The sequence below is a fragment of the Gnatocerus cornutus genome, chromosome 8 (assembly GCF_029298725.1).
Source record: "Gnatocerus cornutus isolate USDA-ARS CGAHR chromosome 8, icGnaCorn1.1, whole genome shotgun sequence".
NCBI lineage: Eukaryota > Metazoa > Arthropoda > Insecta > Coleoptera > Tenebrionidae > Gnatocerus > Gnatocerus cornutus.
Window position 1 is genome coordinate 14,992,484 of NC_142240.1, and position 20,492 is coordinate 15,012,975.

The 20,492-nt window shown below is 37.6% G+C and overlaps 5 protein-coding genes across 7 annotated transcripts; 3 read left to right on the plus strand and 2 right to left on the minus strand.

The window, feature by feature from the left end:
- Positions 1–721: 721 nt before the first annotated feature.
- Positions 722–12,785, minus strand: LOC148170226 (uncharacterized). 2 transcript variants are annotated; one of them, XM_088044343.1, is made up of 6 exons: positions 11,769–12,785; positions 6,269–6,304; positions 1,494–1,701; positions 1,233–1,441; positions 1,081–1,186; positions 722–1,032 (listed from the first exon to the last, which is right to left on the minus strand). In XM_088044343.1, exons 1-6 carry the CDS (start codon positions 12,649–12,651, stop codon positions 975–977), a joined length of 1,500 nt encoding a protein of 499 aa, XP_087900469.1. In that variant the 5' UTR covers positions 12,652–12,785; the 3' UTR covers positions 722–974. The 2 variants fall into 2 exon arrangements, with proteins under 2 accessions (XP_087900469.1, XP_087900470.1); XM_088044344.1 differs by lacking the exon at positions 6,269–6,304.
- A 910-nt stretch (positions 12,786–13,695) lies between these two features.
- On the plus strand, positions 13,696–15,879 carry LOC148170227 (uncharacterized). Of its 2 annotated transcripts, none has more exons than XM_088044336.1 (6): positions 13,696–14,111; positions 14,151–14,361; positions 14,405–14,538; positions 14,588–14,807; positions 14,852–15,037; positions 15,082–15,879. In XM_088044336.1, the coding sequence occupies exons 1-6, from the start codon at positions 13,923–13,925 to the stop codon at positions 15,831–15,833; spliced, it is 1,692 nt and encodes a 563-aa protein (XP_087900462.1). In that variant the 5' UTR covers positions 13,696–13,922; the 3' UTR covers positions 15,834–15,879. The 2 variants fall into 2 exon arrangements, with proteins under 2 accessions (XP_087900462.1, XP_087900463.1); XM_088044337.1 differs by having other exon boundaries at positions 13,995–14,111; positions 14,167–14,361.
- Positions 15,828–17,089, minus strand: LOC148170228 (uncharacterized). Its single transcript, XM_088044354.1, has 3 exons — positions 16,605–17,089; positions 16,203–16,556; positions 15,828–16,154 (listed from the first exon to the last, which is right to left on the minus strand). Exons 1-3 carry the CDS (start codon positions 17,001–17,003, stop codon positions 15,864–15,866), a joined length of 1,044 nt encoding a protein of 347 aa, XP_087900480.1. The 5' UTR covers positions 17,004–17,089; the 3' UTR covers positions 15,828–15,863.
- Positions 17,090–17,252: 163 nt separating this feature from the next.
- On the plus strand, positions 17,253–18,644 carry Pex16 (peroxisomal biogenesis factor 16). Its single transcript, XM_088044355.1, has 4 exons — positions 17,253–17,501; positions 17,548–17,788; positions 17,841–18,251; positions 18,295–18,644. The coding sequence occupies exons 1-4, from the start codon at positions 17,378–17,380 to the stop codon at positions 18,554–18,556; spliced, it is 1,038 nt and encodes a 345-aa protein (XP_087900481.1). The 5' UTR covers positions 17,253–17,377; the 3' UTR covers positions 18,557–18,644.
- Positions 18,645–18,861: 217 nt separating this feature from the next.
- Positions 18,862–20,475, plus strand: LOC148170230 (radial spoke head 14 homolog). Its single transcript, XM_088044268.1, has 8 exons — positions 18,862–19,060; positions 19,107–19,249; positions 19,295–19,413; positions 19,458–19,669; positions 19,718–19,881; positions 19,926–20,069; positions 20,119–20,277; positions 20,320–20,475. Exons 1-8 carry the CDS (start codon positions 18,967–18,969, stop codon positions 20,473–20,475), a joined length of 1,191 nt encoding a protein of 396 aa, XP_087900394.1. The 5' UTR covers positions 18,862–18,966.
- Positions 20,476–20,492: the final 17 nt, after the last annotated feature.

Consider the following 20,492-nt stretch of genomic DNA (forward strand, 5'->3'; position numbering starts at 1 on the left):
CTTTAGGGATTCGAGATTAAAACAACGTTTAAGCGCTTATAAACAATTTAATAATCTCAAAAAGCAAATACAAAGCTATATAAAAGTATGCAACAGTCTAAAATAACATATCCACCTCAACTTACATCAACTTGACGGAAACAAGAACGAATTAATGTGATTAAACTATATCTAACATAAATAAATAGCAATTAAACAATTCTTTTGCCTATAATTAATTTTATAACTATAGATATTCGTAGATGACTTGGTCTTCATACAATTTTTATTTTTATGATAAACATTTCATTCAATGAGTGTAAAGTTACACGTAACATTGACATCGAACATTAGTACGGTTTTACTCACGTTTCTTCGACGTCGAAGAAACAAATAAACTTCTACATTAAACATTATGATTAAGTGTTAAAATATAAACGAAATATACACCATCAGTCTATGACTGATTTTCATGTAACAGTCGATAATTTATAGTTTTTGCTTATAATATTATTGGCAAATAGAAATTGCGTGCTCACTCTTACTACAGCATCACATAAAGACAACACAATCACTAAAATTATGTTTCATTTGTAATAAGTAAAAAATTATATATGTTGTAAAATTTATACACGTGTAGGATATTATTTCGAATTTTTTAATCTATGAAAATCTTATCTTCTAGATTAATAGCCATAAAACGCTTCTTCAAAATCCACACGAACGAAATAAAACGAAAAGAAATCATAAAACGGTTTAATATTCCTTACGCTTAAATAAGAATCGTTTGTAATACATAAAGAAAAATTGAGTTGCATTGATAAAATTTATGTATTACAATACAACAATAAATAAACAGGGTGTATATACAAAAAGTATATTTTGGCTGAATTTATAATTTCAGGATGGAATTTAAGGAATAAATAGCTAAAATTTGAATAAATTATGACACACGTGTGACATCATAATCTCCCTTCTATTTTTCAGCGAATCAATTACTGCTCCTTCTTCTCTTCTACCGCTTTCTTGCCAATTGGAATGGCCGCCTTAACCCTGCGCCAAAAACCACTTAAAACAATTAAACCACGAAACTCTACTTACTTTGACGTGATTTCGGCCAATTTAGTCCTCACGATCTCCAAATTGGCGTCAATTTGCGTTTTGTTGGCTTCATACACTTTTGGTAGAGTAAAGAGGGCCACCCAAGCTACAAAACAGAGTTAAACTTCACCATCCCCACATCCAACTCTTACCTATGATGATGAGAGTCATTCCGTTGAACCAAGACCCCAAATAGGTGAGCGTCCACAAAAGCACGCCGAATTTGATTGAATCCACCAAATCCTCGACGAGGAAAAGTCTTCGCAACTCTACAACAGCCGCGTTAACATGGGCCACGGCGACTTCCGAAACTTCTTTAACTTTTTCTTGGGGGAGAGACACGTCCAACTCGAGAAGGTCTCTGAAATAGTCGTGAAGTGAATGTTAAACGTGGTACATAGTTTCGTACTCACTTGAATGGATGTCCATCGCCGGTTTTTTGCACTGCTTGAACTATGTTTTTGTAAATTCGGAAGGAAATTGTTCCTGTAAGGCCCAACAGCGACAAGTATGCTACCACGCTGATGAGAGAAAAGTAGGTGAGGGCCAGAAGGACAACGAGGACTCCTCCGAAGACGGGGCCCGACTTCTTGGGGTCTCGCCAGTAGATCAGGCTCTCCACTACAAGAAAAAAAGTTTTTGCATGAAAAATACCAACGGAACGAGTTACTTCTATTGACCGAGTCACCTGCGGACGGCTCACTGTCAACGTTGCGTAACAAGACAAAAATACTCGACAATAATGGCACGTTCGGTTTTCTGTTTGATTAACGCGTCACATCTCGAAAGATGACTCACGACAGGTACATTACAGGAAGGTCAGCGGGAAAAATAAGCTCTGGATTAGATTTCCGGGCATTGAATTTCAATGCAAAGAACCAGAGCGCTAAATAAATACAATTGAAGCAACAGACGATGAAAAAAACCGAAAAATAAAGCCGCCGTGGTCGTATTACCGGATTAATTACGCCGCGAGTAATCCGAGGTCGTTTAGAAAAAAAAAACGCAAAGCGCATTACGTCGCCTTTCGAGATCATCCACCTTTTAATCTTTTCAATCAGTTCAAACCCCGACGTCTCGTCCTTGCTGCATAGGCAAAAACCCTATTTTTAAATCTGCTAAATTTAAACGCATCCGCTAACCCATACATATTAAATCGAATCATTCCCAGTCGTTTTTCCCACAATTTTATTTTTATTGAATCTCCGCATTTTTTCGAAAGAGAATGTCACATAATTGGTTTATTGGTCTTTGGAAAAACTCCAATAATGACGTAATTTCCCGAGTTATTTTTTTATTTATTATTTGCCGTCCAATAAAAGGACCGAACATTCTTAATATTAAAGAATGAAAATTGGTTTTGACATTAAGATAGATACTCTGGGGAACGACACTCCGAAGATAATTAAAAACGAAACCACATCCTGAGATAGAACGCGATGATGTCAGATTTACGCCAGGATTTCAAATTTATTACGGCTAAAAATTAGAACTACCTACGTGTTGCATATCCGCAATGAAAAACGGCGAAATTTTATACTGCACTTTTGACGCGAAAACCTTGGATAATAATAAGGCAAATCATTCAAGGTAAAAAAACAAAGTGCCTCCAGATAAATAAATATTTCAAATGTGTAAACTAAAAATTGATTTTAACAATTTTAAAACAAATATTTTGCTTTGTTTTTAGCGCTAATAGCTTTTAGAGAGACTTAAATTTTATGTTTACTGTTGGGATTAAAACGTAAAAAGCACTGAACTGAATAAAAACAACAGGCTTTAAAATTTGAGTTGTGTTGGTGGACTGCTTGTCACCTCAAAACGTCTCTGACAGTTTGACAGGTTCAGAAAAGTAGGAGATACCAACAAGCAAAAAAGACAAAGCCGTCTAGACACTTTCGAGTCAATAAATAGCGACTAATCTTAAAATTGCCCTATGTAAAAAGTACAAAACTTTGATAAGATTAGAATGGAGAAAATCTAACATTCCAACACTTTTAATAGGCTTTAAGATCGAAATGTACATTTTACGAGTCGAAGATGTTAATTATAGTACATTCTGTTTACAGGAGATTCACTTCTAAGTAGATTTAGGTGTTTAAAGCTGAATTCCACTTTTTCCAGTAAGGTTAACAGATCTGTAAGATTTTTTTATTTAAAAGGTAAGTCCCTAGTGATATGCAATACCCAAATATTCAAAATTTTCTTTTAGGTTTGGACCACCTGCACAAGCTCGATTTGAAGAAATGCAAATTTAGACCGCTGGTTTTCAAAAGGATAATTCTCCCGAAATGAATTTTTGCAGGATCAACAACTAAATTCGAAATAAAAATTATCTAATTATACGTATTTCCATGAACTTTGATCTTACTCCCCGACTAACTCCTGAGGAAATTAGTCTCGACCCTAATCATCATGCATTAAGAAAGGATCCATCAAGGGAAGATTGCTTTCCTTTGGTCCTGAATCTCTACAGGTGGATGCACAATAGGTGATGACTAGGGCTTACATTATCAAAGTATTACAGATACGCTACATATCGATCCCAGAATACGAAATTTCTGCAAGACAGATAAAAGAAATTGCACTTTTACAACGTGCCAATTTAATAAATGGAAAAGGCGATTTCCATATTTACTGTTGCGTCTCTTCACTAATATTAGGAACTAATTTGGCGATGGTTAAATGTTTGCATAATTAATTAGAACCGCCACGTTTACAATTTGCAAGATCTCACCCGAAAATCTAAACTGTGCGAAAAGTTAAACGAATTTTGAGTGTACGATCCGAAAACTTTCACAATAACAAACCTTCCAACAACGCAAATCCACCTATACACGTGGCCGCCGCGTCCCGCACCATCCGCACTGCAATAAGTCAATACCCTCATCTCCATAGACCTATCGTCATCTACGTCTCTACCTCGCGTCCTAAACCTAGACAACCTCGTCGAAACAAAGACACGACTGGCATAACCCAACTCTACCATATGCGACAAACTCTCATCGTTTCTTACCAGGTCCTCGCTCGGGCAGAGGTTCTGAGTACTGTTGGTTCCTGCCGTACTGTTTCCGAACCATTGTTCTGTTATTTGTAAAAAAAACCACTACTAAATACCCTAAAAACAACCGCAGCACCTAACGCTTCGCGTTCACGAGGTGAAAGAAAGAAAAGGCAGAGCGGTACTTCGGTCGTACCCTGACTTTGGATTATGCAAGTATTATCCGTTCTCTTCCAACGCGCGAGGTGGAAAGGCGTTGGAGAAAGAAGGGAGACACGTCGGCGTGTCAATTTTTACGATTTCGGGAAAAACGAGGCAGTTGGACAGTGTTTCAAATATTATCTAATCTAATCATTTGTTGGTGTTTTATTGCTTTTCAGTCTATTGTATAATTACTTATGGTAACCGCGACGTTTCAATACTCGATAAATAGTAAATTTTCTGTTAATTAGTTCGTTTCAGCCAAACGGAAGTGGCTTTCAGTTACGTAAAAAAGTCGATAGGTACATCTGGTGTAGCACCGACTTAACGAGAAGGTTAAGGCTGGTGTGCACGGTAGCCGGAGCGCCGTTTTAAATCCAATTGGATTCTAACTGGAGATTTATTCACTAATTCGTGGACACGGACCTTTAATTTATCTGATAAATGCATGTTCAGTAATTCCTGCTAACCGAGCATTAATTAAATGAAGTGATAGTACCACAAGGGGCAAAGTTTCAACACAGTTTAAATGAGCTAAATTTGCTGAGCACTGAGTATTTTTGAAAATATCTCCAACAAGTGCATTGTTAGCGATTCATTTGGTTCCGGCTCGGCATTTTTTTTTAACTAAAAATGCTCTAATGGTATTTTTAGAGCTGTAATATAAATAAATAATTAACATTCTAAACAAATGATTTTTATGACCATTCGACACGAAGCTCACGTCTAAAATTAATAGGTCAAGGGTATGACAAAATTTTGTCGTCAGCGCTCTGGAGACAATAAAACCGCTTTGATCACCCTTTAAACACTTGAGTCCACTTCAGCTATTTTTGACTTTGAAGACGCTCCATAAAAATTAAAAAGGTTTTTAGTAAAAAAATGGTCCAACGTTTGACTTATGACTACTAAAAGTGCAATTATAATAGTAAAATCGGTTTGCTTCTTCAACGGATGCTTGCCAAAAATTTATCCTTGTCTTCAGGAGACAATAGTCCTCCTGTCAGGACGAATGCAAACGGCGCCAATAAATACCGCTTATTGTCCGTTTCAATATAAATAGCAGCCGATGGCATCGATTTTCTTTATTAGTAACGTGTACGACACATTAATTGTTAATGAACAGCGTAAAGCAGTCATGCCAGAATTAGTATCCCTAAACTACAAAAGATAATAAATAAGTTAGTTTTGTAAGTTAGCCCATATTTCTAAAATTAGCTACGAAAAATTTCCAAATTCGTGTCGAGCTGTTACCCAAAAAGCGCCAAATTGACAACAACAATTTTCTCACGTACTGTCGTCTCGGTCCAATTGTCAGTTGCACAACACTAAAAAATTTCTTTGGAAAATTCGAAAAAATCAGTCACGGTCCAGTCGCCAATGAACCGTTCGATTTTTCCCCTCGTCACACACACAGCGTAAAAACCCTCTAATGAAAGCGCAACTTACGCTCATCACGACGCAACACATCGAAGACGCTCATGGCGAAAGAAGGAGCATGCAGCCTATGGAGGAGAGGTCACCAAGTCGGAACGCGAATAATACGAGGAATCCCGGCCGACACACGGAGTCGCCTGGCAGCGTGCCCGAAGTGCTGCTAAATTTGAACCAGCTAGCGAAAAACGATTCGTGGATATCGCGAACGCACCAAACCACCCTGGGACGCAAGGGCTGTAAATAAATAAAACGCACTGAGACAAGACGGTGCGACTGCGCTTAATGCACGCGTCCGGATAAAATCGATCAGGTCCTTGTGGATGGACACGTGATTCACGTACGAGCGTGAAGAAAGCTTGTTGAGGGTGGTCGGATCGAATATTTATCGAACGCCTGGAGTGCAGGCAACCAACTATACGCTAAATCCACCGAAACTGGAAAAGTACGTTTACGATCCGCGTAATAGCCCACAAAACAACATCTGTATTCTGTATTTATATTCAAGACTGTTAGTTTGTCATGACTTTGGAAAAATAAACGTGACTTTACCTTTGGGATTCAGTCTTTCTGGATTGAACCAAGTGTCTGCAAAGAAAAAAATTGAGTTAGTAGAGTTAAAGCATTGTACATGCGATCTAGTTGTGCCTTTTTAGTTTCAACATTCAATCATCTGTCACGCATTCCTCCACATTTTTACACATGTGACACATACTGAAATTATTTACTTGCGTGATTTCCAACTGGTTTTTATAAGCACTAAAAATAATGTTTAAGTAGCGGTTATTCACATCAGTGTAAGCAGATAAGAGCGAGAAAGAAGGGCACAGGGGTTATGTGGAAACAATAGTTGGAAATTCTTCGTAGAGCTTCTATTGCGTCTTTAACTGAGCGTTGTGAAAAAGCTTGTAGCTGACAAAGTTTAAAATAGAATTAAAGAAATAACATAAGAAGAAATTCCGTGATTATTACCCACACGACCAAAAAATTATGTGCTGGTGAAAATCAACGCAGTTACATTGTTCTACTAAAGAGAAAAATTATATAAAATGTGATGCTTATTATAATCACAATTTTTTCAAGCTGTCAATTTAACGCTACCGAATTAGCTCAGTTTTCTAGGTAATTCCGACCTTATAATACAGTCATTAAGAACACAGAGTTTTTTAACTGTCCAAGTTTTATACTACTGTACTAAAAATTGGAAGAAATTTGTATTTTGATTTACTTTTAGTTATTTCATTACTCATTTCATCAACATCAAAGAAATTATAGTCATTTATTAAAGTCTCCTAAAAGCATTCAGTGTGAAAACTCATCGTGGAAAATTAATAACAGTGTTCATTATTAATAGCAAATTGAAGCGTGTCGGAAGAGAAGATGAATGACCACGTTTGACCACTAAACACATCCATTAACGGTTCCATGTCGGTGTTTTGGTCCTGTGACATACAATTAGCTCAAAAATTGAACAAAAGCGCTGCTATCAAGTAAAATCAATAACCCACTTTGCAAGCGCGTAAAAAAGATACACCAGCAAAGGTTATTCGTCTTTTATGCTAACTTGTTTATATTTTGCCAATGAAGTCTATTGCATTACAAGTACAGCTCAGCTCCTACATAAAGCACACGATAACAAAAAAACGTCAACCTTAATCACAAAGTGTTATCAAAAAATTAAATGACTTTTTACTAGAATATTCAATTTCCAGCTATTGAGTCAAACAATCGTCTTAATCTGCTCCGCCTATGTCAATTTAACCAGAGACCTTTGCCCCTGGACTTGAATGAACTCTTGAAACTACAACGTGATAAGACCGAAATCAGAACTGAGTGAATAAAAATAGATTACACCTGTCAGGTACGCCATCCAGCGGAATCAACCCCCACCAATTTTTTTTTAAGGGAGTAAGAAAAGTTGTGGTTTGGCAAGTCCAAAAAGCACAATTTTATAAAATTCCCTATTATTTGTTGGACAATAGTGGAACTTTGTTCAGACACTGCAAGGTTAGCGTAACAATAGAAGTTTTTCTGGTACCGTACAATTACCGACGACCATACATTTACATTAAGCTAAATTAACGCTTTGATAACAAGTCTCGAATGCTATTATAGAAAAGGGAAAACCGCCCCCACAGTTACGTAACCAAAGCTTGCAAATACAAAGAACTATCGCCATAAAGGGCACCTTCACATACTTGGAGTAAACAAAACACACAGAAGTGACCTCTGACTCCACTTGTCGCAGGCACCACCCTTGCTCATCTTGCTCGAAACCCCGTTCAACACATCGTCAACGACGTTATTCGCTACATTCTTTATATCTTCCGCCATCGCGGTCTCCGTATCCCGAAAAATCTAACAACAAAAACGGCACTCCGACGATTATTTACACACTGCTGTTATTTTCCAGAAGCAGGTAGGTCTTTTCTCTCACTCCGACAAAACAACGCAAGTGCTCTACACGACTGACGACGATTAACTGGGCAAGCGTTGCCGTTATCGACCGGACTGAAGGGGGCCGGGGACTCTGCCCCAGGACGAAGGACATGTTGACCTAGTCGAATATGCAGAGCGATGCTACCTGGAAGGGGGGCCATCATTCACATGTCCTTGGGACAATTGAAGCAATCAAGATGCATTAGAATGGAGGCGCGATGGGATTAGATTAGAGGAGTACCCAGTAATTTTAAATCACATGACAGAGATATGAATACGAGCGGATTGCTCAGATTTATTCGAAAATCGGGGACCTTGAGGTGTTCTACGATTAAGTGTAAAAAAGCCATCAAATATTGGTCGGAGATAAGATAACGCTTTTAGTGCGAAAGGTCCAAAATTGGAGCGCATGCAACTGCGTAGATGCTCGAGCAATCAAGAAAATGACTCGTTTAATTAAGTCAAACTAAATGTACAACTAACTACTTCTAAACTAAGGTAACAATATTACTGACTTCGCACTTTGAGAGACCAGATTACCAGATAAATACAGATCAAAGTGGAGGATTAAAGCGTCTCCGATACATTTCAATTAATTGTGAATACTGCCTCTCCAACTCTTTAGAAGGCGTAAATATAAATAAACGCGTAAAACCCCAACTTTTGTCCCTAGGTTCTCATTATCTGGAGATAAACCACACAATAGCAGTCTTGTCAGAAGCTGTAAAACGACACATGCCCATCCATGCGAAATTAATATATAGGGACTGTAATTGAGAAAAATGAGCCCGCATTTCTGGGGGAACCAACAAAAACTGCGCCTCTGTTTTGTTTCCTTATCGACATAATTTTGTCTCGGCTTTAGAAAATTGTAGCAAACTCCGTTAAGAAACTGAAAAGTATGAAATTTGAATTGTGTTGATAGCATTGCCTTGACAATTTAACATGTATTCGGGTGGTACATACCAACACGTCACAATAATAAAGCTCACTTGACGCAAATAAAATTTGATTTAATGAATGAAAAGCAGAAAACACAAAAATTCATTTAGGCCGTAACATGTAAGACTTGTTTTTCAGTGATTGATGAAATTCGTTAATTAAATTTGATGTCGCAACTACGGTCGAATAAAATATCGTATTGAATTCGTTAAAGTTGTGCCCGTTCATTTATTCAATAATTTAAAAATCAATAACAACGCACCCATCGACATTTATACCTAGCAACAAGAATTAAAGCTTTGTTTTTCCCATCGACTTTGATTTATCAACAACAAAAGAATCAAAAGATCTGAAAGTTTCGCTCTTCAGAAGTTGTATGATTTATTACACTTAAAACTTACTCAACGTGTTTTATAAAAGAATTTTACAGCTGGAAGCCATACTTCTCAATCTTCTTTACAAAAAATCGTTACAAAGCGACGAAAACTGTTCAATAACTTAAACATCGTGTCTCCATTTACTGGCGATGTCGCGGAAATTTTAGTTTCCACTGATAGTGCTGCCACGATGAAAAAAAAATGCACCCTTGTTTGTTTATTCATTTTGAGGCGTGCCTACACGGGTAATCAAGCAAATGAGAATTTAATAATTTAGTCGAAGTGAACTAAAACTCGCAGTTTAGATTACCGAGAGAAAAAAATCTGATAATGACCATCGGTGTTCAAAAATATCAAACAATAATTTAATTGTAGCAGCTATTAATCATTGATAGAGTCCGACGTTCAAGCAATTAGCATTGAAAAGTTTTATCACAAGTATGACTAAAGCCGCCATTGCTTGTCATTAGCTCATAAACAAAAGACATGTAAAAATTAAAACTAATCTTACTTTATCAAACCCATAACTCAGTAAAATAATAATTATTATTAAACATCAAAGTAGACTAATGAGAATGACAATAATAACATCGAATTTAGCCACCGTTAGTTGTGGCCTACTCTAATTCTTTTTTATCCAAACTTGGCCCAATTCGCGAGTATAATTGGTTGCCTACTTCCAAAACATTTTTCAAATTGGACACACTCCACAGACCACCGGACCTGTCGTCCATGCTCCAATAACTGCTCATCTTTCATTCAAATTCATCCTTCAATTACAAGTTTTTCGAAACGGTTCGATTTACAGCAAAAGAAAATTTCCCGTCTGGATCTCAGTTTAATCAATATTCAACGATAACGACAGGGGTGTACTAAAATTTATTTATAGCTCGGTAGTATATTGCGAGATGGCACAGATGCTTCGGGAGTAGTAAAATTATTGTATGAAAACGGTACACACTTGTTAGAAACCGGGTAAAATATAACACGGTTCGATAAATATTTGCATGATTGCACGTGACGTCATCTCAAGGAAAAAATGCGTGTTACATGACTAGTACAATAATCTTGTTATTGTAATAAATGCGCTAAATACAGCCAGGGAAAATGACATCATTTTTTAGCACTTGCAGGAAAGCCTTTGTTATTTCAAATGTGTTAGTACTTTTGTTGACGACGACTTTCTAGGAGTACCAACTTATTTAAAACTTCGTATTCATTCAATCATATTTTATTTTTGGGCGGATAATTTCGGAATGGTGTTTACATTGTTGGATGGAAAATTATGGATGTTTATTTCGTTCGTATTTCGCTTTCTGATGAGAAATGGGTGCACTTAGCAACAAAAACGAAGTCAATGGCCTCCCGAAATTTGTAGAAACGTATTAAAATACAATACGTCAGATGCTTATGAATTTTATCTTTATTTGTGGAGATGGGATAATTTGCAATCATTAAATAAACATAAGACTAAATTAATTAATAATGATAACGGTCTGTGTGGTATTTGTGAGGTGAAAGAATGAAAACGCATTGGCAAAGTGCATTTTGCTGCATTTATTGGTGTTTATTCAGGCATATTGTAGGTTGTACTTTACGTGCCATTATTTCCGACATCATTATTCATAATTGCATAAAGTGCATATTAAATTCTACTTAATTCCTTCATTTTAAATTAATTAACTTCTTCATCATAATTGATTAAACATTCATTTAACACCTCGGACAAATCTTGTGAAGCAGAGCAACTTTTCCATTTACAGTTATTTAGAAATAATATTTAAAGAGACAAAAAAATAGGAAAATGAAAGACTATACCGTCTGCCAAATCGCATGGCCATAAATTTAATATGTATTATCATATTTATATAGCTCTTAATAAATTTATTATGGGGATAATTTGTGTAAATTAAACAGTAATAAAAAAAAATGCGGCTGACATGATAACAGTTATGATGTCAACGCATTACCATATTTACAAAAAAAAATATTTCAAGAGGTTTAAAACATTTTGGATGGAGATACTGTATAGTAGAACAGTAGAAATTTCCATGCAGGGGTCGGGGTTTCTTTTCGTGCTCCTTTGTAATACGGGCGTCAGCTTAAAAAATTCAATAAAGACGTCCTCAACTCAAAACAAGTTGTCAGTAAAATAAAAATTCACAGAAATTGTTATAAACAAATTCCAAATGAATGTAAAATGCGTCATGCACCTTTTTTTGCGCTGATGATTCATCGTCACGCCGCGAATGTCACCTCGTCGCAAACCCTAATTTCAACCCCCAAGGACTTACCTAGTCCCATTCTGCAGAAAATCGCCTCTGCATCGATCACAGCCGATTTTTTCTTATCCTCTTCCGGCTTCCTGCAGATGACCTTTGCAGGTTCCGGCAGCTTCCTGACTGGGTCAGGCAACTTCTTCACAGGTTCGGGCGTTTTTTCCTTCACTTCTTCCACTTTTTCCACCTTTGGAGGAACTGGGGCTACTTCCGGTTCAACAGGATAATCCCTTTTGGGAAGTTCCGGTTCGATATCCTCCAAGTCTTTAAAAGTCTCACTCTTGAAATCAGTAGAGGCCGATTCAGGCAATTCAGCCTTTTTGGGGAAGTCTTGGTATTTGGAAGGTTTGAAGTCTTCCTCGGGTTCGCTGTCCGAATACCTCTCCAAAAGGTCATCAGCTTTCTTCGGATGACTCACTTCACGTTCAAAGTCCATGAACGTCTGCGTGGCAGTCTTGTCATCTTTATTTTTGATTTCTGGGGGTTCCTCGTGCTTGGGTGGCGCCGTGGGGCTGATGTCTTGCAGGAACTTGTCCAACTTAGCGTCTTCTTTGCGATCGGGAAAGTTGTCACCCATTTCTAATAAATTCGAGTCCATTTTTCGATCTTTTCTATCGGACTGGAGCGGGTCGAATGATGACAGTTCGTGAGGAAATGTGGGGTTGGCTGCAGTGGGTTTATCATCCCCTTTATTGATTACCCCCAGCTCGTCACGTGCGGCGGTTTTCAAGCCGGAAAGCAAGTCGGCGCCGTGGCTCAGGGGCGAAATATCGTGCCCCAGGTGCTCGAAGTCGTCCAAGGAATCCATTTCTCGACGAAGACTTCCAACAGCAGAATGAGATTGACTCTCCTTCAGAGCCTCCTTCACCTCCTCCAACGTTAATTCTTTGTTATCCATTTTTTTATAGTTTTTAAGTAGTAAAAAGTATCAAAGAGACGAACACTACGAATTTCACAAACACAACCGGCACAACTGTCAAACGTCAGAAACTTTGTGTTGTGTTGGTGTGCTGTGCTTTTGTTGCAGATGTTCTTTGAATGGTGGGGGAGCAGGGTAGATTTTCATTGGCGTAGAATGCAAGTGAGAAGCGGGGGTGTTCCACTTCACACGCCCAAAAACAAAGCTTTAATAAAGAAATGCATTGACCATTTGTCTCTTGGTCATTGGATTTAAGAATAGCCGCATATCCAACAACATGTAATGTTGCGAAATATGAATTACTCAGGGGTATTTTTAGACGAATCTCATTGGTTGATGGGAACTGAATCGAATGAAAATAACCAATCATAGGAAAGTTCCTTGAATTGCTGTGTAATGTTGGTCGTATAATTCTTACTAAAAATCAACAAAGTTTCAAATGTTTACATTGCAATAATTTGTTTATGTAATAATTTGGGTCTACAAACACAAAATCGCGTCATATTTTCTTGTCCCAAAATAATTGGGTTTTAGTTCCAAGGAATGAAAAGAAAATAAATTAATAAGGAACACATTTTATTGTTTTATTTTGGCTCTTCTTTTTCTGTATGCAAACCCACGGCTACAATTAGTTTTTATTACATATAATTAATTGGTAATTAAATAAATTATTGGACCAATTGTTTCCCATGTAGGCAAACTTACTTCTATTGGTTGGAAAGGACTACTTTTTCTTCTATTTTATTAATTAGCCAACGACTTTGGCATCTTGGTGTAATGTAAACATTTATTAAGATTTTTTTAATATTAAAAGAATTCTCATTTGTGGGGGCAAACTGATCCATTTTTTTCTTAAACTTTGGGTCCCTGTAAATTTTCCTATATTGTTTGAGAAACACTGCAACATGAAAAGCTATTCTTTGAAGAGGACATCTAATGCTAAATGTTTCAACTAAGGTAATTTCACAATTGCAGTATCGATTTTCCTTTTGCTGTAACACTTCGACTCAAGTAAGATTTCCATCAAAAAATTTAAATTTTTGCGCTCCTACTTTCATTTTTCTATGTAACGAGATTTCGGTATCCTGGCAATGTTTTGTTGTTGTTGCGTAACCGCAACAGCAGTGAGGTTATGTGAATATGCAACTGGTCTTTGCAGTAACCGTAACTTTAATTTCAAAGAAATCAAGCAATAATGTAAAACAAAATAAAAAAAATATATTTTAATTTTTTTACTCTAAACGTGTGTCATGTACATCCATCGAGTAGTTCTGAAATTCCATAAGTTTTATACCCCTCTGTTAACAATAATAAATCGATCGAAATGCACGGATATTAACTTAATAAAATCAAAATCACCAAAAATCGTCATCCCCAATCAATCTATCCATGAATATGTATGGCAAAATTTGAATAAATGGCATTCCAAAACTGCAGTGGTGAGTGTTTAGTTTAAAACAGATGTAAATCCCTCATAGATATGTTTTGAAACAGGAAAATCATACACTTTTGAAGAAGTTTATTTCAAAAGTCGATCTTTGGCGGGAGTTCTCCGCCACAGATTTGGTTTAAATAAAGGAGATGTCGTAGCTGTGATACTTCCAAATGTTGTCGATTTTCCGATAGCTTTTTTAGGCAGCATCCAGGCAGAACTTGTGGTTACCACAGTCAATCCTTTTTATACTGCAGGTACGATTTGTTATCCAGGATAAGCAATGATGTTGTTTTTTAGAGGAAATGGCTGTTCAACTTAAAGATTCGGGGGCGAAACTAATCTTCACTGTTAGGGACATTTTATCTGTTGTCACTACTGCTACTAAAACATTGAAGACAAGTATACCAATGATTGTTACCGATACCAACCATGTAAAACTAAACCTTTTCTGTTTATCGAAGTTAACGAGTTGTTTATTAGGCGGAATCTTTGCCGAAAGATTCTACAAAATTACACGAGCTCTGCGATATTTGTTGCGACGAATCGATACCAAGATCAAATCCTGATGATGTTGTTTTGTTGCCATATTCTAGTGGTACCACTGGTTTATCCAAAGGAGTCAAACTTAGTCACAGGAATGTAGTCTCAAATCTGTACCAAATGTCCTCGCCCGACTTTATCGTCAATTTAAAGACTGAAGGTACCATTATAGTCATAGTTTCGAAAAATTAGTTTGATTTTTAGGCAATTTCCAAGACGTAGTCCCCGTATTTCTACCTCTTTTTCACATTTATGGGATGGTGGGGATCTTCCTCAACTTCTTCGCCCAAGGTTGCAAACTTATAATGATCCCAAACTTCATCGGTTCCCAGTTTATAAAATTGTTACAGGAGTACCACCCCACATTATTGTTCGCAGTGCCTCCAATCAGTAAGTATGCGAACAAAGTTGGCACCCCTCATTCTTAATTTTAGTTATAATCATTCTAAACAATCCAAAAATCAAATTCGAGGATCTCAGATCCATTCGAACGATAATTTCTGCTGCTGCTCCTCTAGGAGCTTTCGCAGTGGAAAAATTCGCCTTGAAAAGTCAAGAAACTATCGATCTCCTCCAAATGTATGGAATGACTGAAACGTCCCCTTTAACGCTCATGCAAACCGCAAAACTCCCAAATGGGATGAAAATTGGAGGGAGCGGTTTCCTCATCCCCAATACCGAAGCCAAAGTCATACCGACTGACACCGACAATCACGGAGGTTTGGGGGCGAATGAGTCAGGAGAGTTGGTAGTACGTGGGCCCCAAGTAATGAAAGGTTACCACAACAACGTGACTGATGCGATGTTGGAAAACAATTGGTTGAAAACTGGAGATATTTGCTACTATGATGAACACGAGCATTTTTTTATAACCGATCGACTCAAAGAACTCATCAAAGTTAAGGGCTTCCAAGTTGCTCCTGCAGAAATTGAGGAAATCTTGAAAAGTCACTCGTTAATTGAAGACGCGGCGGTTGTGGGAATCCCACACCCCGTTCAAGGGGAAGCCCCGAAGGCTTTCATCGTTTTGAAAAACGGGGCGATTATAAAAACAGATCAAGTGAAGGAGTTCGTTGCTTCCAAAGTTGCAGGGTACAAAAGATTAGTTGGGGGTGTGATAATAATTGATAAAATTCCTAGGAACGCAGCTGGGAAGATTCTTAGAAGCCAATTACGGCAGTTGTGATTTTTGAGCAATAATTTTATAAATAAACGGTTAGTGGCCATCTAAACTCAGTCGTGATTTATGCGTTAATTGTTCCATTTGACCGTGGTACATCACGTCGCGGATTATCTTATTAGCGATGGTTCTCTGCTCCTTGGTCATATCTCTAAGTTGATGGCCTAAATTTCTGGAAATCGTATCAAAAATGTCTTCATCTTCAGTCGATTGACTAATATCCATATGGCAGACCTCTGGAGAAAGAGAGCATTCAGATTCACGTTTTATTTCGATATCATCTTGCGACTCCTCTGACGTACTCTCTCTTAGCCGTGACTTCCGCTTCTGAAAATGAAAAGCGTGAAAATAGTCACATCACCGAGTAGATTCTACCAAATTTGTTTTCCTAGCTGATTTCTTCGGATCCTCGTACTCGTCCATTAAAAAGCTCAACATTTCAAAGCACCAGAGAGTCGGTTTATAGACCTCTCCTTTACTTTCGCCACTTTTAATTTTTTTATATTCATGCAAAAACTGGCCTCTTATAAGTGAAATCTTTTTTCTCACATCTTCCGCATGGAAGGATTTGCCAGTAGTGGCCATCAACTTCTCGGTGATTTTTTTTACTGCGGTTTTCCGATTCCTTTTGTTTCGGTAAGAAGGGTCAGTGGTGGAGTAGAGACAAGGGTAGTTTTTGTAAAAGTTGATCAAAATGGCTGATTGTTCGCGGGTCCAAAACGGCGTTTTCTAAATAAAAAAGATCAAAGGAGTTCTAGTTCCTCAACTTTTACTTACCACCAAATTCCCATTTTCTACAACCTCTTCATTTTTCCCATATTCCTTTTCTTCCGCCTCTTCGCCCACAGTAAATAAAAATAAATCGTAATACCACAAAGAAGGCTTATAAACATCCTCTGGATTTTCACATGCTTCTTTTGATTGTAAGACTTTTCTTCGTTCTTTGCGAAAACACGATCGCATCGACTCTATTCTCAACTTAACAAAGTCTTCATCAGCGTCTGGATAATACTCTTGAGTTTTTGTAATTAAAGTTTGATGGGCCTCTGCCCTCGCTGCCTTGTTTCGATATTGGGGGTGGTTTTGTTGCCATAATACAGGTTGCTGCTTATATGCTGCTACCAAGTCCCGGATAAAGACTTCTCGTTCAGCCAAAGCATCCACTGTTTTCTCCATAAAATAATTTTTGAATGTTTTTGGGTTCAACTTAGGTTATGTAAACGTCCAAGTGACAATAGTCAACAAACAAGCGTGGCAACTATGCCTCCACCCTCCAGTTTGAAAAAACCAATTAGAGTTGCTGACTCGGGTAATCAACAAGGCGATTGGTTGCGCTTATCGTGAGTGACCAATAAGCGTCAAGAAAATAATGCGATGTTGCGTGCACCAGTGTCACCAACCTTACAACGTAACAAGTGTGACAGAGTGTGACATTAATGTCATTTAAAGACGTGGAGTGTCAAGTGTATGTTTACCTACATTTTGCTTGTTTTTAGCCTTGTTATTATAAATTAAGGTCATGTAGAGTTGTACGAATATAAACGTCAGTCATGTCTTCAATATTGTTATCTCTGCCGGAGCTTTTCCAAGCTTACAAATCTTGGGTGAGTCAAAATCCCCACGTTGCCAGCGACTGTGAAACCTCCGCAAAGTGGATTTCGTACTTCATAGCTGGTAAAACGAAAGCTCTTAGTATTGAAGTCTACAAAAGTATTTTTAGGTAAAATCAACAGTTCCCATGTTCTCTCAGAACTGGTTTACTGTCTTTCAAATTTGCTGGTCCTGTTCAATGATAGAATCATAAACAACGTGAAACAGATAAATTTACCTGGATCAGGAGACAATATCAAATTATGGCTCACAGTGGTTGAGTACTGTGAGGTTTTGTTTGAGTTAACATCTCAAAAAATTTGGGGAAATTTTGGGAAATGGTTGATCATTGTAGGTGTACAGGTTTTCAAGTAAGCCCCTCTAAAGAGTTTCATTGCAAAAACTTGACAGATTTTATTACAGATGTTTATCTAGATTAGTTTTAATCTACAGCCATAAAGAAAGTATCATTCAGACACCACCAATCCCGCTGTTGGATAGAACTAAATTGAATAAAGTCACCACAAATGATGGCACAGTTAGAGACATAGCTCAGGCTCAAATCGACTCTATATCTTTCACCCTCAAAGGCTCAGGGCGTGTGATTAGAAGAATAGACGCATCGCCTCCGATTAGCGCCCGCACTTGGAAACCATTACAAAATCAAGAACCATGTGAAAATAACCAAACCATAGAACAAGCTCTTGCAGGGCGTCAACTAATTGCAGAGACTCTTTATGTAGTCAAGCCATTGGCGCATCTCGCTTCTCTTGGATGTTTCGGCGAGAGATCGTGGAAACCATGGATAGTTTCTTTGATATTAGACTTGACAAGGTAATTAACACCACTATGAGCTCACCAATTCAATTTTTAACAGTTTGCAGCTTTACAACTCTTGTAAAAACACCAAAGTTAATTCATTGACGCCCAAACAGAAGTTACAAGTGTCTAAGAGGACTTTCGTTCTCTTGATGTATTTATTAAGGTCACCTTTTTATGATAGTTATAGTAAGGACAAATTAAATGCGTTGTTAATGTCGCTGGGTAGAAATGTGCCTCTTGCGAGATTCATCTGTAATCCTTTAATTCAATATTTGCCTTTCTGGCAAGGGAATTATTCTTATGTGTGGTCTACGTAAGCAGTTTTTATACTGGAGTTTTCTTTGTTGTGGTCTTTGGAGTAAGGAAAAAGTGGTGTTTTTTAAATAAAACGAGTGTTATTTCTTTTCTAATGTTTTTATTTGCCTATTGACCGAATTTTTCTTACTAAATCTTGTTATTACCTTGTTTTCCTTGAAACGATCACAAATTGGGTACAAAATACATAGATAAACAAATTGCAATGTCACGTTCAAATTCTACGATGATGTATTGTTGGTTGCCTACGCATGAAACATGTTGCTAATTTTCTCATTACTTTCTTCCTCTGCTGGAGCTCTTACAGAATGCGGAATTGAGGTAAATGTCTTTTCCGTTGCCACGCCACTGAGCTTTGTTTGTTCATGACTTTGACACTACTCACAGTTCATAGTCAAATCTTTTTCTTAAAATGGCAGATCTTTTCACCGTTTATAAAAATTCCTATTTGCAATCGCGCTCGAGTTCTGTGAATCCCCGTATTCTAGACAGATGCGTCACCAAAGGTATTTTCAGACGCACTTCTTCCCCTGAAACCATTTTTACTTTCAGCAAGAAATAAACTCGTTCCTTCTGAAGTTTTCGAACTTGAACCGTACGAACGTCTGACATCCGACCAACCCGATTTACCCACTCCAAATGTAGATGTTACCAAAAGACGGGTAGCTTTTGGAAGACTTGCACTACCCCAATTGGTACTTTAGGTATAAAATAAACATTTCAATCTTCGCTGTTTGTAGAGACGTGAAATCCACGACAAAGACGTTCTGGTGGTGGTAGCGGCTCTTTTGAGCATCGCGGATTTGGTGCGTGATCCGGAAAAAGGATACGAAGCCATTGATTTGAAAATTCCTGATAGGTAAAAAAACGAAAGTCTCTAAATCTGTTTAAGCTTGTTGTTAGATTGGCGGATAGGCTTCTCGATGAACAACTTCCAGTTCGTGAAGGTGCTGCTCTCATTTTGAGTATTTTGGCTAACTTAGCAGATGGGAAAGAAGCGATTATACGAAATCCAGATATTCTGGAAAACTTGTGCTTATGTCTGGGGGACGCTCAAACATCCGTGCGTTTGAAAGTCGCTGCATGCTTTGAAATGATAGCCAGAAGCTGGATAGGCAAGTTTAGTGAATGAGCATCATGTAAAACTGAGAGAATTTTTATAGCCGCTGATGTTTTGGTGGAACATGGAGTTATAGAAATACTTCTACAGATTGTGAGCAAAGAGGAACTAAACGAGATTTTAGAGTTTCATTTGGTAACCTTAAAATCACTAATATACGACTGTGGGAAGTATATCGCCCTCAAAAATGACGGTTTCTCAATATTTGTAAGTCAACGTCTCGCTAAAACGGTCTTTAATGTTCATTAAAGGTGAAATACTTGGACCATGAAAACCCTTCCTTTGTCGGTAAGTCTTTGGAATGTCTTTCCATCCTCACCACCACAAAGAAAGGGAAAGACCTCGCACTTCAAAAGAATCTCCTCAAAACGTTAAACAAGCTTCTACATTATTCTGTATCAGTTTCAAAACTCACTTTTCTTCAACTCACATTTTTTATCCTAGAATGACAAAGTATGTGAGAAAGCTGCTTCCGTCGTTATGTTCTGCACAGTGAAAACCAAAGCAAAATTCGTGGCTGCAGAAATGCCAAGTCTTCTTAGACGTTTAATAAAATTGACTAATAATCCGCTCAAAAGAACTGTGCAAATGTTTGCATTGAAGGTAATCAATTTTAGAGTTTCTAGTCATAAAAAGAATCTGTAGGCACTGACGAACATCTGCGAACACCCGATGGTGAGAAAGGAGGTGCTTGACCGATATTTGGATCGTCTTACAAATTTAGACGTGGATTCTAGTAACCAGGTGTACAAGAAGATTCTTTTGCAAACTGTTAATTGGTTGCCCGAGAATTTATATTGAATTGAAAAAACTAAATT

Excerpts from the sequence above, each read along its gene's own strand:
- Pex16 (XM_088044355.1), top strand. The coding sequence starts at position 17,378 with ATGTCTTCAATATTGTTATCTCTGCCGGAGCTTTTCCAAGCTTACAAA. Across the intron at positions 17,502-17,547 it reads GATTTCGTACTTCATAGCTG|GTAAAATCAACAGTTCCCAT; the intron begins GTAAAACGAAAG and ends AAGTATTTTTAG. Across the intron at positions 18,252-18,294 it reads TTGATATTAGACTTGACAAG|TTTGCAGCTTTACAACTCTT; the intron begins GTAATTAACACC and ends AATTTTTAACAG.
- LOC148170226 (XM_088044343.1), bottom strand. The coding sequence starts at position 12,651 with ATGGATAACAAAGAATTAACGTTGGAGGAGGTGAAGGAGGCTCTGAAG. Across the intron at positions 1,702-6,268 it reads AGAAAGACTGAATCCCAAAG|TGGAGAGCCTGATCTACTGG; the intron begins GTAAAGTCACGT and ends TTTTTCTTGTAG. Across the intron at positions 1,033-1,080 it reads TTGGCCGAAATCACGTCAAA|GGTTAAGGCGGCCATTCCAA; the intron begins GTAAGTAGAGTT and ends TTTTTGGCGCAG.
- LOC148170228 (XM_088044354.1), bottom strand. The coding sequence starts at position 17,003 with ATGGAGAAAACAGTGGATGCTTTGGCTGAACGAGAAGTCTTTATCCGG. Across the intron at positions 16,557-16,604 it reads TAGAAAATGGGAATTTGGTG|AAAACGCCGTTTTGGACCCG; the intron begins GTAAGTAAAAGT and ends TTTTTTATTTAG. Across the intron at positions 16,155-16,202 it reads CAGCTAGGAAAACAAATTTG|AAGCGGAAGTCACGGCTAAG; the intron begins GTAGAATCTACT and ends TTTCATTTTCAG.
- LOC148170230 (XM_088044268.1), top strand. The coding sequence starts at position 18,967 with ATGGCAGATCTTTTCACCGTTTATAAAAATTCCTATTTGCAATCGCGC. Across the intron at positions 19,882-19,925 it reads ATGACGGTTTCTCAATATTT|GTGAAATACTTGGACCATGA; the intron begins GTAAGTCAACGT and ends TGTTCATTAAAG. Across the intron at positions 20,278-20,319 it reads TGCAAATGTTTGCATTGAAG|GCACTGACGAACATCTGCGA; the intron begins GTAATCAATTTT and ends AAGAATCTGTAG.
- LOC148170227 (XM_088044336.1), top strand. The coding sequence starts at position 13,923 with ATGTACATCCATCGAGTAGTTCTGAAATTCCATAAGTTTTATACCCCT. Across the intron at positions 14,112-14,150 it reads GGCATTCCAAAACTGCAGTG|ATATGTTTTGAAACAGGAAA; the intron begins GTGAGTGTTTAG and ends AATCCCTCATAG. Across the intron at positions 14,808-14,851 it reads CGTCAATTTAAAGACTGAAG|GCAATTTCCAAGACGTAGTC; the intron begins GTACCATTATAG and ends TTTGATTTTTAG.